Source organism: Myodes glareolus, chromosome 2 (assembly GCF_982192425.1).
Source record: "Myodes glareolus chromosome 2, mMyoGla1.1, whole genome shotgun sequence".
Classification (NCBI taxonomy): domain Eukaryota; kingdom Metazoa; phylum Chordata; class Mammalia; order Rodentia; family Cricetidae; genus Myodes; species Myodes glareolus.
The window spans coordinates 64,520,334-64,537,438 of record NC_142027.1 but is presented as its reverse complement, the minus strand read 5'-3'; the positions used below and the strand labels follow the sequence as shown (position 1 = coordinate 64,537,438).

General features: G+C 41.8%; 1 protein-coding gene across 1 annotated transcript in view; it reads right to left on the bottom strand.

Moving 5' to 3' along the window:
- LOC125413072 (protein mono-ADP-ribosyltransferase PARP14-like) overlaps positions 1-15,872 on the bottom strand; it is a 40,230-nt gene extending 24,358 nt beyond the window's left edge. The window contains exons 1-3 of the mRNA XM_087901055.1: positions 15,637-15,872; positions 9,973-10,103; positions 8,934-8,967 (exon numbers count right to left, since the gene is read on the bottom strand). Of these exons, the coding sequence (XP_087757181.1) occupies positions 8,934-8,967; positions 9,973-10,103; positions 15,637-15,823 (352 nt within the window). The 5' untranslated portion in view covers positions 15,824-15,872. The remainder of the gene's footprint in view (positions 1-8,933; positions 8,968-9,972; positions 10,104-15,636) is intronic.
- Between the last annotated feature and the right edge of the window lie 1,233 nt (positions 15,873-17,105).

The following is a 17,105-nucleotide window of genomic DNA, read 5'->3' as shown; positions in this document are numbered from 1 at the left end:
TACCATCAAAAATCAAAAGTTAGCTGAAAAAATGATACTATTGAAATGGGTAACATTACATTGACAGACAAAATTGAATCCATGTCAAAGGGAACTGAGAAATTATCTAAAAGAATCCATACTGTTGAATTTGTCACTCAAAATTTCTTAAAAAGTTATGATTGGTTAGCAGAAAGGAAATTGGCATGCTATCAAAAATAATGCCCAAAGATGAGATGTTATCTTTAAAGGGAAAACTTCAAACCTTGGCATCACATGTGTAGAATGAGGACTAGAGGCTAGATGCTTCAATAAAATTACTAGACATATATACAGGGCAGGAGATTCAGGCCTTAGAAAAGACAGTAGTAAAACTATTTGAGACAATTGAGGAAATTATTGAAGCTGATGAGCAGGGAAAGAAGGTACAAGAACAGGATTTAACATCACCAGAGATGATGTACCCAGGGTTTTAACTTCCTGCCCTGTAATCTACTCTAACAAAGCATCAAGTTCTAAAAGCCCAAAAGGATTCAAAGGAGGTAGATGGAAACCTACAGGAATGAATGATCTAAAAAAAATTAAGCAAGCAGTAGTAACTTATGGCTTGCATTGCTCCCACATTTGTTAGGGAGATGGTAAAGACATGGGCTTCTAGCATTAAAGCAACACCATATGACTGGTTTTAGTTGGTTTCAGCAGTTCTGGATGACGGGCCTCAACTGATGTTTAAATGTTATTTCAGGGAAGATACTAAAATTTTAGAACAAGGAAAAGCAAAAGGACTTGAGACTTCCTAAGTTCAAATTCTTGGTGAGGGCACTTATGCTGACCCACAGGCTCAAGTTCTTTACACTGAACAAATATTGTCCCTATGCCACAAAGCAACCTTCAATGCTTAGTACACAATTCAAGAACTAGGAAAACAAATTGAATCATATACCAGGGTTACACAGGGCAAGAGAGAACCCTTCAGTGACTTTTTAAAAAGATTAACTAAGGCTATACAAATAGGAGTAACAGACCCAGATGCTAGACAAATACTTACTGAATTTCTGGTTTTTGAAAATGCCAACATAGAATACCAACAGATACTTGGGCCTTTAAAGGTTAGATCAGCACCAGTGGATGAATGGAAGCTGCATACAATGAATATTGAGACATTTGACTGTAATATTGAATCTTGGGTAAAAGAAGCAATTTCCAAAGGAATGAGGAAACATCAAAATGCCAAATATTTTAATTGTGTTAGAACAGGAAATCTGAGAAGAGATTGTGGACCAGGAAGAATGTGTCCTAGGAATAATATCTCCTCTGAAAATGACAAGAATAGGAGAACTCAGCCTTAGGGTATATGTAGGAGGCATGGCAAAGGCTGACATTGGATCAATGAATACAAATCAACAAAAGACACACAAGGCAACCCGATACCATCAGGAAACTTCTTTGGGGGCCTTTCTCAGGCCCCCAAGTCAAAAGTGGTCTAGTCATTTCCAGTCACTATGGAGAATAAGTCTCACCAGTAAAATTAAAAGATCTAGAGCCTTCTGTAAAAACTATACTGTTCTGGATGATGGAATAAACATCCAGATAGTTTATATCGGATAAACTCCAATAGGAAATAGGAATCATATATTCTGGCAGACTTCTATAAATGATCAACGACCAAAGCTAAGAGTGCATATAAATGGCAATGTAATTATTGGTTTGATAGACATAAATATAAATGTGATTATCATTACTCCAGAATCTTGGCATCCAAATTGGCCTCTTCAAAAGGCAGATGTTCAGTTACTAGGAATTTGACCCTATCTCAAGTGAAACAAAGCACAAGATGGTTGAATGCATAGGACTAAAAGGACAGAGAGGAAGGCTGAGGCCATATGTGGCTAATAGTGCAGTGAATTTATGGGGTCATGACCTGCTATAGCAATGGAATGCCCAGATTAATATTCCTGCAGTCCCAGAAACTCAAAGTTCTGGGAAAGATATTATAACGTACTGTACACAAAGGTCACCAGCCATTCAGGCTGTACAAGAACACAAAGCAACCAGCAAACCTTTAGAGGTACCAACCTTTAAAATGGTTAACTGAGAAATCAATATGGTTTAAACAGTGGCGGTTAACAGAAGACAAACTACAGACTTTAAAACAGCTTATACAGGACCAACTAAATGGCCACCATATTAAAGCATCAACCAGCCCTTAGAATTCTCCTGTATTTGTTGTTAAAAAGAAATCTGGTAAATAGAGAATGGTGACAGATCTAAGAGCTATCAACAAAGTAATTCAACCTATGGGCCCTCTAAAATCTAGAATTTCTCTGCCTTCTGTATTACCAAAAGGATGGCCTCTTATAGTTATTAATTTAAAAGATTGTTTCTTCACTATACCTTTACTAGAAAAGGACAGATAAAAATTTACCTTCACAGTGCCTACTTATAATAATTCTCAACCTACTAGGAAAAACCAGTGGACCATCTTTCTACAGGGAATGCTCAATGACCCCATCCTATGCCAATACTTTGTAAGTCAGCCATTGGAAATAATACGTAAACAATTTCCTAAATCTATAATTTACCATTACATGGATCACATTTTGCTAGTTGATTCAAACATAGATAATTTAGAAAGAATATTTGAAGAAGTAAAGAAAGTTTTGCCAAAATGGGAATTACAAATTGCTCCTGAAAAAATACAGAGAGGAGATTCTGTCAATTACATAGGTTATAAAATATATTTACATAAAATAAGAACACAAAAGTCACAAATTAGGAGTGACCAGTTGTGGACTCTTAATGACTTTCAAAGATTGTTAGGAGACATTTCCAGTCTATGACCAGCTGTTGGGATAACACCTAATCTAATAGTTCATTTAAACAAAACCTTAGGTGGTGAGAAAGACTTCAATAGTCCCAGAGAATTAACAGCTGAAGCAGAAAAAGAATTGAGTGTTGTTGAAGAAAAATTATAGGAGGCACATGTGGATAGGGTGAATCCAAATCTTAATTGTATTCTAGTCATATTGTCTTCCAGAATTTCCCCTACAAGAATTTTAATGCCAAAAGAAGATATTATCTTAGAAAGGATCTTTTTACCTCATAAACTAAGTAAAAAGCTAAAATCTTATGTCAAAAGTCTGAGTTAATTATAAAAGAAAAATTGAAACTTTGTCAACTATCAGGTATAGACCCAGCAGAGGTTACACTGCCTTTTACTAATTAAAAAATTATGGGAAGACAATGAACCTTGGCAAAGAGCTTGTGATAATATTTTAGGAGAGGTTAATAGCAATTATCCCAAAAGTGATATAATTAACCTTATAAAGAGAACTATTTGGATCCTTCCCCACATTGTACAGGACACACCAATAGCTGGAGCCCGTACATTCTATACTGATGCAAATAAATCAGGAAAGGCAGGTTACAAATCAGAAGATTTAAGTAAGGTGAAACAAAACCCTTATCATTCTGTCCAAAAGGCAGAAATACATGCTAGTTTCATGGTACTAAGGGATTTTAAAGAACCTCTCAATATAGTTAACTTATTCACAATATGCAGAAAGAGTTGTCTTGCATATTGAAACCACTGAATTTATACCGGATGATACAGAATAGACTTCGTCATTCATTCAGGTTCAAAACATAATCAGGAACAGGCTTTGTCCTTTATACATAACACACACCATATCCCATATGGGTCTGCCAGGTTCTCTAGCACAAGGTAATGCAGAAATTGACTGATTGTTGATTGGAAGTGTGCTGAAAGCATCAAAATTTCATGAAAAACACCATGTCAATAGCAAAGGTTTAAAGAAAAAGTTCTCTATTACATGGCAACAAGCTAAGGAGATTATAAAGAGATGTACTACTTGCTCTTTCTATAATCAAATACCATTACCTGCAGGGAGTAACCCAAAGGTACTCAAAAAAATGAGGTCTGGCAGATGGATGTGTTCCACTTTACAGAATTTGGAAAACTAAAAAAATTAAAATATGTGCACCACAGCACAGACACTTATTCAGTTTTTCAATGGGCAACTGCTTTGAGCTCAGAAAAGGTTAATTCAGTAATCAAATATTTATTAGAAATTATGGCCATCATGGGTATACGTGCACAAATAAAGACAGATAATGGTCCAGCATATGTGTATAAGAAAATGAAACTGTTTTTTGCTTATTATAATATAAAGCATACTACAGATATACCACACAATCCTACAGGTCAGGCAGTTATAGAAAGATTAAATCAAACTAGAAAAGATATGATAAACAAACAGAAAGGGATGAAAAATACCCCCAGAAATAGATTACATAATGCTTTATTGACCTTGAATTTTTTAATGCTAGTGAGAAAGGAACAACAGCCACAGAGAGACATTTTTGGATAATAGATAAGTCTTCTGAATTAAATCAGCCAGTGTATTTCAAAGATGTGTTGACCTTACAATGGAAGCCAGGAGATGTGCTACGTTGAGGAAGGGGTTTTGCTCTTGTTTCCACAGGAGAGGCAAAACTATGGACGTCATCAAAATTAGTAAAGATTCTATTTGAAAAAGAGAAATCTCTTGAGAAAAAGAAATAGTAGCTCATTCATAGAGGTGACAACCAGTCAGGTAGTAAGGAAACCTCATAAGGGTTGGGTCAGGTTTCTGTTCCTGTCTTTGTAGGAAAATACTTATCTTCAAAAATTCAAGAGACCCTGGACATCTAGATGCATAAAGAGGAAAAGATAATTATCCAGACAGGATCACCAAGCAAAGAGAATTATGACTTATGAGGACAAGTCAGCTGAGGGTAAAAATCTATAAACCAAAATTACAGTAATAGTCATGACTCACTTAAAAATCAAAGCTGGTTTTGGAGTTGGACAATGACTCTGTCCTTCTCTAAATCCAAGCATATTGTCAAAAGAAAACTTCAGAGTTTCTGTCTCATGTCAGGAGCTGTCTGATATGGGACAGAAAGAAGAAATAATTTAGAAAAAAAAATTACTTTTTTTCGTACCTATTTTTGTCTCTATCGTACCTTTCATTGAATATATGTCTGTATAAACGATGTTTAAGTTTTCCACAATGAACAATGAATTTTCCTGCAGTAATCTTTCAAGTTTCTGGGGAGAAGATGAGGCCCCACAACAATGACTCCACCTGGTTGATATGACGTCATGATACTGGTAACACTACTACAAGACTATTTTGGGTACCAGCTGCTCAAGATGGTTCCAACTTGGTGAGCTGAAATGGTACACTTTTTTACAATGTTCTGTCCAGAACTCCAAATAGGAACCTCAGAAAAATCCTACCTAATATTCAAAGACTATTTGCAAATACATCAGACAGTAATCTTGAAGTTTAACCATCATTTTACTTTCACAGGATCCCATAGAAAGAACATTGTCCCCATGACAGCTGGAAGTAATTCTAGAAAACGACGTCCTTTCTCCCAACAAAATTTGTCCTTAGGGTTTGAAACATAATTTAGGCATTGACTATTACTGTTATAGGACTGGAGGTTGGAGGGAAATTATGTAAGCTCAGGGATCTCTTTGAAAAAAAAAGGAAAATTGGATGGGATAATAGACTAATGTGAGCTTTCTCACACTAATAATAATAGGGAGTAATAGAGTGAATACTTGTAAGCTATTATTTATAGGCAATTTACATTGGTATAGATTTTTGTATATTTATACAAATTCAAATTATATTTAACATGCTCCTATTTCTGTTTGCAATATTTGTACACCTAGACAAAGTTATTTTATCATATTGTGTACATACATGCTTCTAACTCTGCTTAAGACGTTCTGTATATTGATACAATTTTAGGATATATTTATCACATTGTAATACACTTTTCTACCTCTGATCAAGATACTTATACACTGTTTACATTTTGAAGTCATTGTCTCATTTGTTGCACAGTTGTTTAAATGTTTGATGTTAATTAAATTGTTTAATGTTTTACTATGAAGTTTTAGTCTTTAAGTTATATAGGAATTAAGAATTATAGATCAATAGTCATCCATGTTTGTCATATTTATAGTTAGATGAGTCAGGTTCTGGAGATACATAGAGATTGTATTATGCATAGATAGATAATCTTCAAGCACTTCAAAGAGTTATAGAATATGGCATTTAAATAACTTAGGGTTCTGTTGATGTGAGACACAATTGCTCCTGGCAGCACCGATCTATTCCAAAGAGAATGTTGAGCACCAAAGATACGCTACTTGGAGCTTATTTTCCTCTTGGTAAAACTGGCCTTTGGGCAAGGAACTGCCCATGCATCGACCACTGACAAAATGCATAATGAACAAGCAGGATACAAGAAATAAGACGGTCAAACCTTGCCAAGACAGGGTAAGATGGTTTTGAAAAATTTCCTACCTCTGAAACTGGTCTGTCAGTTACTCTAGGCCTTATCCAAAGCTGGTTGCTCCAATGTTGTAAATGAGACTTTGGATGATTGCCCAGGTAGCCAGTTTGTTGCACATTTTGGAAGTTGCTTGATTGCACTTCCTGCTTACTCAAGTAATAGTATTTCTCTTCTCTGGTCTTCAATGGGGTTGAAGACTAAATAGCTGTAGTTACTTTCCTCTCCTGACTTGGCCAATTTATTTATAATGTAAGACTTAAACTCCTTAGGATAGGATAATTACTGATACATTTATCACATATTTCTTGCTTGATATTGTTTATACTGATTGTAATACTAATTTTTATACTTGATATTTGTTCTTATTGTATATAATTTTGTATTAGATTTAGAACTTTCTTATTTAAACACAAGGAGGAGGTGTTGTAGGACTTCCTAGTGCCAGTACCCTTTAAGTTTCCCGCCCACTTGGGCGTGGCCTCTTATACTGTATATGACAATGTAAAACAAACAGTCCCTTTCTCTTCTGGTTGTGTGATTCAGTTGCTGTTCCCCGTTGAAGCAGAGGACTATGATCTGTGAGTATACCCCTAAATAAATAACCCTTTATTATACTCAGTGCTGAGCTATTGTAGGATTTCTTTTTAGCGTCCGTCTTCACAAATCATCTGATAAATTGGAAATGACAATGAAAGGTGTAAGGTATTAAATCATGGTTTTATTAAGTACATTATTCTGAGATAACTCTAACCCTTTCTCGTATGTTGGCTAACTCTGCTAAAAGGAAATCTCAGGTAGTGGAGCTTTTGCTTTAGTGAATTAAAAATTAAAATGTAGGCAGGCATGGTGGTGGACACCTTTAGTCCTAGCACTTTGGAGGCCAAGGCAAGCAGATCTCCGTGAGTTCAAGGCTAGCCTGGTCTACAGAGGGAATTAATAAACAAAACAAAAAACCCTAAAATATAATACTGTGGGCTTTTGTTGCTCTTGTTGTTAGTGAATTAAAAAACAAAAGTAGAATTGGTTTCTTTTATTTTGTTGTTGTTGTTATTGTTGTTACTAATTCAATTTTATTACTTTTTCTGCTCTTTCTGAGGAAGGGGCATCCTCCCTCATATGTGTCTCTCTAGTACTTGACTGTGATTACGGAACCAAACTTCTACAGGCAGGGTAGAGTCTTCATCTCTGTGCTGCGGGCACATGGCAGACAGCTGAAGCTCATTGGGTGTCCACTGCATTAGAGAACTACTGTTGGCCTCCCCGGAGGAGCAAAGGTATAGGAAGCTGTGTACATACTCGTGCTGAACAAAGTAAGAGTTGAAAGATTACACTGTAACAGCATCAGTGAGGAGTGGCTTGCTGGGTTAGATAGCTTGCTGTGTAAGTGTGAGGGCTGGAGTTTGAATCTCCAGCCTCCTTGTAAAGAACAGGGCATGGTTACCTGTGCCCAGTGTGGAGAGTAGAAATAGGCAGATTCTAAGAGCTCCCTGGCCAGCAAGCATAGCCAAAGGGGCAAACTTAGGTGCAGTGAGAGACCCCATCTCCAGACCAGAAGACAGAGTTGTGCAGGGAAAAAAAATCCTAAGATTTGGGTGTCTACATCTCCAAGTTGTTCTTGCTCACCTTATTCAGTATGGTTCTTCATTTGGTGCCCTTTACACGGGTATTATTAGCTGCTCATTCATTTAAGTCTGGGGCTGGAAATGGCCCTGCCCAACCACCAGGAATCAGGAGGCCCCACCCCAGCCCCAGTGTTGGCTGTTTCCTGTTGCAGATGAGGAAGGAAGAGCTTGTGATCAGAAGGTAGGGTCCATCTAAGATATACTCAGTGCTCATAGAGCACTGCCACCCAGAGATGCACACAGCAAGCATCCACTAGAAGCTTTGTCCTTGCTTTTACTGCCCACCAAAGCACAAGTATACATAATCATCTCTCAAGTCTTCTTTTCCTCTCCTCAGCTGCAGCCATCTCATAGCACCAAAGAAACCTGGTCCTGTTTCTCTGAGTGGAGCCCGAAGAACTGAATGGGCACCCTCAGGGAATGCTTCAGACACATCTGGCTGAAACTGGAAAGATGATGCAACTGCAGGAGGCTCCAAGCTGAGCAGAGACTACCTGGTATGAGTCTAGAGGAAGATCTCTCAAACTTGGTGTGGAAGTCATTCTGTCTGTGTTGCTTTTATTGGTTAATGAATAAAGAAACTGCTTTGGGCCTATAGCAGAGAAGAACAGAGTTAGGTGGGGAAAACTAAACTGAATGCTGGGGGGAAGAAGGCAGAGTCAGGAGAAGCCATGAAGCCTCTGCCAGAGACAGACACACCAGAACTTTATCCAATAAGTCACAGCCACATGGTGATACACAAATTAATATAGAAGGGTTAGTTTAGTGTATAACAACTAGCTAGAAATATGTTTAAGCTATTGGCCAAACAGTATTGCAAATAATATGGTTTCTGAGTGATTATTTCAGAGTAAGTAGCCAGGAATGAATGAGCAGCCTCCTACAACACAAGCTTCTTGTCTAATAAACACAAACTGCCTGGTGAACATCAGGACCACCTTAGCTGAAACTTACCTTTTTCTACAGCATCTTTTTTAGTCTTGGATTCCTAAAACCAAAACAGCAAGACAGCATTAATACACGAATCATTTCTTTTTGTTTGTTTGTTTGGTTGATTTTTGTCAGTTTAGTTGATTGGTTTTGTTTGTTTTTTTCAAGGCAGGGTTTCTCTGTGTAATTTGTTTTGGTTGTCCTGGAATTCACTCTGTAGATGAGGCTGGCCTAGAGCTCAAAAAGATCCAACTGCCTCTGTCTCTCCAGTGCTGGAATTAAAGGCATGTGCCTCCACTGCCCGGTGACTATGAATAATTTCATATATAAATAAAATATGTCCTGGGCCAGACTGGAGATGTAAATTAATTGAAATGATAATGAAACATTTGGTTACTGGGTTAGTGAATGGATCAGAAGCTACATGTCACAGTGTGTCTTTTTGCTGGTCACAACAATCACTGATGAAATGAGACACACACAGGAGATTCCCGTGAGACAGCTTTACCCATGATTTGCCTCACTTGGCACTTAGTTCATTTTTACTGTATGAACACGGGTGCACAAGAGGTCCCTGACAATCTTCTTCACAGCTGAAGGAACAGCATGCACGGTGTACACTGCTGGCCTCAAGAAGATGGAAACAGAATGGCAGACTTCTGGTTATAAAAATGCCAAGAGCAATGAATACGAACTTTGAAATCCCAAATTAATTACTATCTCACCCTGAAATCTGGACTCTTCCAAAAGTGACCAAAAAAATGACTGCTTCTCCGTGGTTTACAGTCCTTGTTCCCTCCAGAGTCCCAAGCTGCCATTCTCAGGCTGGTGTGACTTAGGCCTTCATCTACCATTTTTATTTTTGAGACACAGTCTCAGTATGTTGCCTTGGCTGGTCTGGACTCACTATGTAGATCAGGTTAGCCTTGAACTCATAAATATTCTCCTACCTCTCCCTCTCGAGTGCTGGGATTAAAGGTTTGCACCACCTCACCCAGCTGATCTCCACCATACTCATCACAGAGAATTCCATGCACCTTGGAATAAGGCCTCGTGTCCTTACCTTTTCTGGAACTGCCTCCTTAGAGACTGAGGCTTCATCTGGGTCTTCGGGCAACCGGACAGTTAACTTGAATGTCCCTGTTCCTGGCCACACTAACTCATGATTCCCTTTCTCCAGAACATTCTGCCGAACTGAAATGTAGAAAAAATATTTTAAGCCAAATTGCAAGCAATCTTTACTTATATAATTAGTCCATGATTTCCACAGACTTCAACATTATGAGCCAGCAGATCAGCCCTTCTTCCTAAGCACCAAGCCCTTGAAAAAGAAGAAGAACTCAGTACAGGGATGTGAATGTCGCTTTGTGTGCATTATTCATGTTGTAGGCGTGTGGGCATATGGAGGAGTGCACACCTCTGGTCACGTGGAGGCCACAGCAGGACACTGAGTATGTCCCTGCATTGCTCTCTGTCTTTGGGCCTGGAGATGGGGTCTCTCACTGAACCTGAAGTTTGTCTGTTGCCTAGGCTTGCTGTGATCTGACCATTTCTTCCCTCTACACTACATTGAGCCATGCCCAGCTGTTTACAAGGGGCTGAAGATTCAAATTCTGGCCCTCACACTCACATAACAAACTATCTAACCCAGTGAGCCATTCCCCTGCCCCTAAACTTACTGTGGTGTTGTTTATTTGCTCTTGTTGCATTGTTGAGACAAGGTTACTATGTAGCCCTGGTTGGCCTAGAACTTCCTTTGTAGACCAGGCTGGACTCAAACTCACAGACACCTGTCTGCCTCTGTCTCTCAAGTGCTGGGGTCAAAGCATGCTCTGCCATGCCCAGATTACTTTTTAAAATTCATTGCTTTGGCTTAGTTATCTGAGTGTTTCCCCAAGGGCCTTGAGATTTCAAACATGGTTGCCAGTTCATGGTCTAATGGAAGGTCCTGGAAGCTTTAAGAAGTGAGGCCCAGAGGAAGTCAGATTTCCCCAGAGAAGGAGGAGATCCTGGGACTCCAGCCCTTTTCTCCTTTCTGTATCACTACATAGCCAAGAGTTCCCAATAGGGTGTACTACCTTGTGCCATTGCACAAAAGCAGCAGACCAACTGACTATAGACCAAAAACTCCAAAATTGTAGAGTCCAGATAAACCCTTCCTCTATTCAAGGTGATTATCCCAGGTATGTTATCACACAAGGGAACTCTGGTGAATCCCGTCAGCATCCTGCTACACAAATCCTACTTACACAGTCTCAGAGGTCAGTGGAATTGTTTTGAGCCAGTCAGTGCATTGCATTGAAGAACCATAGAGTGTAGTAGCACAGAACCTGTACTGGACTGGACTCAGTAGGCACTGAAGGTAGGAATATTTATAATTACAGGGACAATTGGGTACATGGGGTGAGACCCATGCTGTGGGGAGATGACCCAGTTGATGATTATCAGAATGACCATCAGTCCAATCATTAGCCTGCAGTGATAAACAACCCATAAATGGTAGTAAAGCAAGCAGGAAAAAAGAAAGAAAGAAATAGAAAAGATTTTGCAAAAACAGAATTAGAGCACCAGACAGCTAACTTAGTGAATATCAACAGAATCCAAAGATTTGCCATTTGATTTGCAATTTATCCACAGACCAGCTGAGTGGCTATAAAGGAATAAACACTTCTGGAGCAGAGGTTCCCCACTGAAAGTATTTTCTAGGAGCGCTGTCAGCGACATGAAGAGCTATGAAAATGTGAACTGTGATATCAGAAGCTGCAGCCAGAGAGAGAAGAGGAAAATCAGTGTTGCTCAGACCATGGAGAAGCAGAAAGGAACTGGGAGGGGTGTGGCTATAATAGAGAACAGGAAAGGAACAGGGAGGGGCTTGGCCATCATAGAGAACAGGAAAGGAACAAGAATCAGAATGGCCATCATAGGAATAGGAAGGGACGTGGTCAGCATAGAGAAAGAAAAGAAACAGGAAGAGGGTGGCCATCCTAGAGAACCAAAAGGAACAGGAGGGGTGTGGCCAGCTAGAGGGCAGTGCAAACAGGTCAAGGAGAAAGATACCAGAGACCTGGTGTTCACAGCTACTGCAAGACATTAGGTCCCCTTGTTCTCTGATGGACAGCTAGTCTGATGAACTCAGAGCTTGTCACAAAGGGAAACATGGCTCTCCCACTTCAAACATGAAGACGGCAGGCCTAGCGACTTCACTTAGATGTCCACCCAGATACAGGCATTAGAATCCATCTGAGAAGGAACATGGGACTCTAACTCTACTCTATGAGTAGTCAGGAGTTTCCAGAGAAGCTGTACCGGCTGAAGAGGGGACTGAGGACTGGGTGACCTCAGGGTGACCTCTGTGTGAACAGTCTGAAGATGGTTACTGAATGTCCTGCACCTCTGTGTTACATTCCTTTTTCATGGACTTTGATGAAGTCCATCCAAGACATCCAAGCATGGCCGTCTCTTCTTGGATATACACAATGTGTACGGGCACAAGTATTTCCAGAGAGCCACGGTGGCAATAACAGTATGTGATTCCCATCCAGAAAGTGAATCTGAGAGGAGGAGGCAAAATTCTGACGTCTAGTCTCTCCCTTGTGCCCACCTCAAGTCAGCTATGTTCAGTTTTACTTAAGTAGATGGGTTCTAGGGTCACAGAGATGACTCCATGGTTAAGAACACTGGCTGCTCTTCTAGAAGAGCCCGATTCTGTTACCAGCTCCCACATTGACATCTAAGACATTTGTAGTCCAGTTCCAGGGGATTTGATGCCCTCTCATGACCTCTGTAGTCACTGCATGCATGTGGTATACAGACATATAAAGACCAAACACCCATGCACATACAATACAAATAAATCTTTTGCATATGTGTGTGGTTTTTACAGACAAGGTTTCTTTGTGCAACAGTCTAACTGTCCTGGCATTTGTTCTGTAGACCAGGCTGACTTTAAACCCACAGAGATCTGCCTCCCTCTGCTTCCCGAGTACTGGGATTAAAGGCGTGCCCCATGACTATCCTGTTAGATCTTTTTTTTTTTTTTAAAGAAGACGAGTTCCCTCACTTCAGTAATACCTAGGCCTTCACTAAATAAATAGAATCCCATTTAGGATTAGAAAGTATACTAAAGTGTGCCCATCTGAAATAGGGTTACAGTGATTTGAGTTTGGGTCTGAGAGTATAGTTCAATGTCCTAAGGAAAAAAAGACTTACATATTCAACACTACATGAATCCAGTTGACCAACGAAGGTGAGACCTCCCTGTTGGTACCGGTATACACTAATTTCTATTGAGCCTACTAGACTGCTAGACTCAGTAGTACTGTCGAGCTATTGTAGATTTATATGAATTCATGCCTGCTCAGGGTACTTCTGGGACAGCGGGTGGGGCCTCTAGAGGAAAGGAAAGCTATTGCCCTAAGCTGCAGGGCAAATTTGCTGGGAAATTTCAGTTGACTTGCTGCTGAGGAAGTGGGATCCCAGATAGGAAACTGGAAGTGAATGGAAGTTCTAGTCCTCCCAACCTGCAACAATGTTAAATTTTAATGTTCTGAGTCATCTGTGTTGGGAGTGAAATGAGAGGGATCACCTGAGCCACCTGGGAGAGGGGTACTGTGGACTGGGAGCCCCAGAGGGAGAAAGCTGAGCTGGGGTGTGAGCCCAGCCTTCACCTCACCTGTCCAGGGCCTGCTGCAAAGGCTACAGCTGGGATTGTGTTGTCACAACCATTATTTTCCCATGCTGTGTATGTCACTATTTTTTCTTTTCCTTTTTTTTCCTTTCTTTCTTTTTTTTTTCTTTTTCAAGATGGGATTTCTCTGTAGCTTTGGAGCCTGTTGTCCTGGAGCTAACTCTTGTAGACCAGGCTGGCCTCGAACTCACAGAGATCTGCCTACCTTTGCCTTCCAAGTGCTGGGATTAAAGGTGTGTGCCACCACCACCCGACTGCTACCAGTATCTTATAGATCTCCCCTTTTGCTGGTTTGAGGCTCTCAGTAAACAACAGAGATTTTTCAGACTTCAGCACATCCCAGTCACTTCAGAGGGCTGGTGGCAAATGCTTCCCCACTCGCCCACATTCTCTGTACTAAAGTGTCTAGAATAGAGCTGGGCTGGATCTAGTTACCCCACCCTCCCTGTGTCCAGGATGCAGTAGTCTCTACCCCTAACATGTGACCAGCATTTAGAGACAGCTCAAGAGAAGAACACACTCCATAAGGGTTGTGTCTACTGGGGGAGTGACAGCTGGGATCAAACTGGGAATCCTTTAACCCTCTGAGGTGGTTCTCAACCTGTGGGTCATGACCCCTATGAGGGTCAAAGGTCCTTTCTCAGAGGTAGCCTAAGACCATCAGAAACAGAGATATTTATATTACACTTCATAGCAGTATCAGAATTATAGCTATGAAGTAGCAACGAAAATAATTTTATGATGGGGGCACCACAGCATGTATTACAGGGTTGTAGCAGTAGGAAGGTTGAGAACCACTGCCCTAGGAACAGAGAAAATGAGAAAACAGGTCCTGCTGTCAGCTGTCTGTGGAGCACGCCCTGGTGAAATCAAACCTAGGACAACAAGGTTCTTGCTTTCCAGAGGGATTCAGCTCCCTGCAGGCCTCTCCTGCCTCCTGACCAGGCTTTCTGAAAACCTGTGTCAATACCCTCTACACCTGTCTCTTTCTTTCATGTTTTTCTTCTTGGCTCCTTGTTGGGCTGTTATCTTGTCTACAGCCTGGCTTCCTCAGCCCCCTTGCCCTTCATCTGCCCCAAAAGTTTCACAAATTCAAGGACAAGAAGGAGGAATTGTCTGCATTCTGAGGATGACCCTGGCCTACAAAATCTCAGGGAGCAACTAATGGTGGCCGTCCAGAAGCCACAGGTCTGGGACTTTCAATCACCCACCTAAGCAAGCAGACAAGGCTGGGCCTCCCTTGCAGACTCTGGACAGAAGTGGGGAATTTTCAACTGCTCAACTATTCCTGTGCCTTTCTGCAAAGAGGGAACACTCCACAGAAACTCCCACCTCAGTTCAAAGCTGACAGTCACTTCAGACTTGGAGCGGAGGGACAAAGCAGGAACTTTGTCCAGGCTGTGGTATAAGAGTTAAAGGGCTTTTCCCTCCTCAAGCTCACCTCCCAAAGACACCCCTCCCTCCCCCATGACAGCTAGAACCCTGCGGTACTAGCTGACCCACAACTCCTCAAGATTCTTAATTCTTTAACTGCACCACTTAAATAATAAAATCAGGAAAGGAAAGGAGGGAGGGAGGGAGGGAGGAAGGAAGGAAGGAAGGAAGGAAGGAAGGAAGGAAGGAAGGAGAAAGAAGAAAGAGGGAGGGGAGAGAGAAAGGAGAGTGGGAGGGAGGAAAGGAAGAAAGAAGAGGTAGTGAGGGAGAGAGAAAGAAGGAAAGAAAGAAAGAAAGAAAGAAAGAAAGAAAGAAAGAAAGAAAGAAAGAAAGAAAGAAAGAAAGAAAGAAAGAAGAGAGGGAGAGGAAGAAAGAGAGAGAGAGGAAGAAAGAAAGAGAGAGAGGGAGAGGGAGAGGAGGGAAGGAAGGGAGGGAGGGAGGGAGGGAGGAAGGAAGCACTGGAAGCTTCACAGCGCCAGGAGCTGTAAGAGCAAGGAGAACCACCACTCCGGTATGATTCTGCCACCCAGGATCTCCTTGCGCTGCAGCTGCATTCTGGACCTGGCACCTTGGCCCCCAACCCCTCCTCGGCCTTCGTGCCCTCACCGTCCTCCGGAGAGAAGAGCACCAAGAAGCTTGCCGGGCTCCCAGGCTGCTGGATGACCTCGCACTCCCCTCCGCCAGACTTCTTCTGACTCTGGAAGTACATTTGCAACTTGTTGATCAAGGTCTTCGGGGGGTCGGGGCCCCAAGACCCCTCCACGAGCAGCGGGAATGGCCCAGGCGCTGCCATTCTGGCAGGCCTGGGAAACCACCACTGCCAGGTCACCCAAAGCTGCACGGAGTTTTATTTGAGTTAACTTCTCTTTCGTTTTCATTTTCACCTATCAATCCCGGATTGGAATAATGCAAACCCCACTACACACACACACACACACACACACACACACACAAGGACCTCGGACACTCCCAGTCCCCTCTTTCTTCTCCCTCCCCCAACATAAGTAAGTCAGTCCCACAGAGCTCACAGTCCCTAGAACTCTGGTCAGAAATGCACCTTACACAGTGGCTCCCTACCTGGGTTCCTCCTGCACTTCACCCCAGACACAGCTGAGCTTTGCTCCATCCCTAGGATAACTTCAGTATACACAAAACCCACATTGGATGAGAGAAGAAAGGGGGCTCACAAATGATCCTCTCGGGATGGTCCCTGCTCACTTGGGGACCACCCGTCAGAATTTAACTTGACTTTTTCTTGCTCCTGAATTCTGTTTTCTCATCTGGGAACACTGTGTCTACAAACTCCCAGTTTTGAGGAACATGAGCTAGACACCAATCATGCTTTCGGGGGATGTACAACTGAGGGACTCAGATATGGGGACACAGGAGATAAAACAGTAAATGGGTGTTGCTGGAGCAAGAGAGCAGGGGCTCCCAGCCTAATTATGGGAAGGACAGAAGAGCTTATGGGCAGGTGACATGGCACCTTAAGCCTAAGTAGAATAAAGAAAGGACCTTAGAGGATTGGGGGAGGGAGACTCTGAAAGGTGACTCACATGCACAGAATCACCAGGGCTGCTTCATGGTGCTGGAGTGGACTCAGGAGAAAGAAGACTGCCGACCTGCACACTCCAGAGAGGCCTGGAGGAAACGTGGGCTCTAAGCTGCCACTGAAGGCAGCATTTGCTGAAGGATATGAAAAGTTCAGCCTGGAGTGGGGCAAGAGACTGGATCCTAGCGCAGGAGTGAAGAGGGCTGACTGGGACAGGGGTGAGAAGGTCTGGGACCCTGTGTATCCTCAACATGCATTGAGCGGATGTGTGAGACAGTTAAAGGCTTTGCCACTCCAGGCTAGGGTGTGCTGGCCCTAGCAGCCCAGTCTGATGAAAACACAGAGGGCAGGGAGTCTGGAGAGGCCTGAAGTCTGACAAATGGAAGGAAGTAGAAGCTGCAAATCTAGCCAGACCGTCCCAGAAGGTGACTGAACAGAAAGATGGGGATTCAGGCTGTGGTGGGGATGGGAGTTTGGGCTCAGAATATCTTTTTTATTGCTTCTTGGATTTAAATATTTTTAA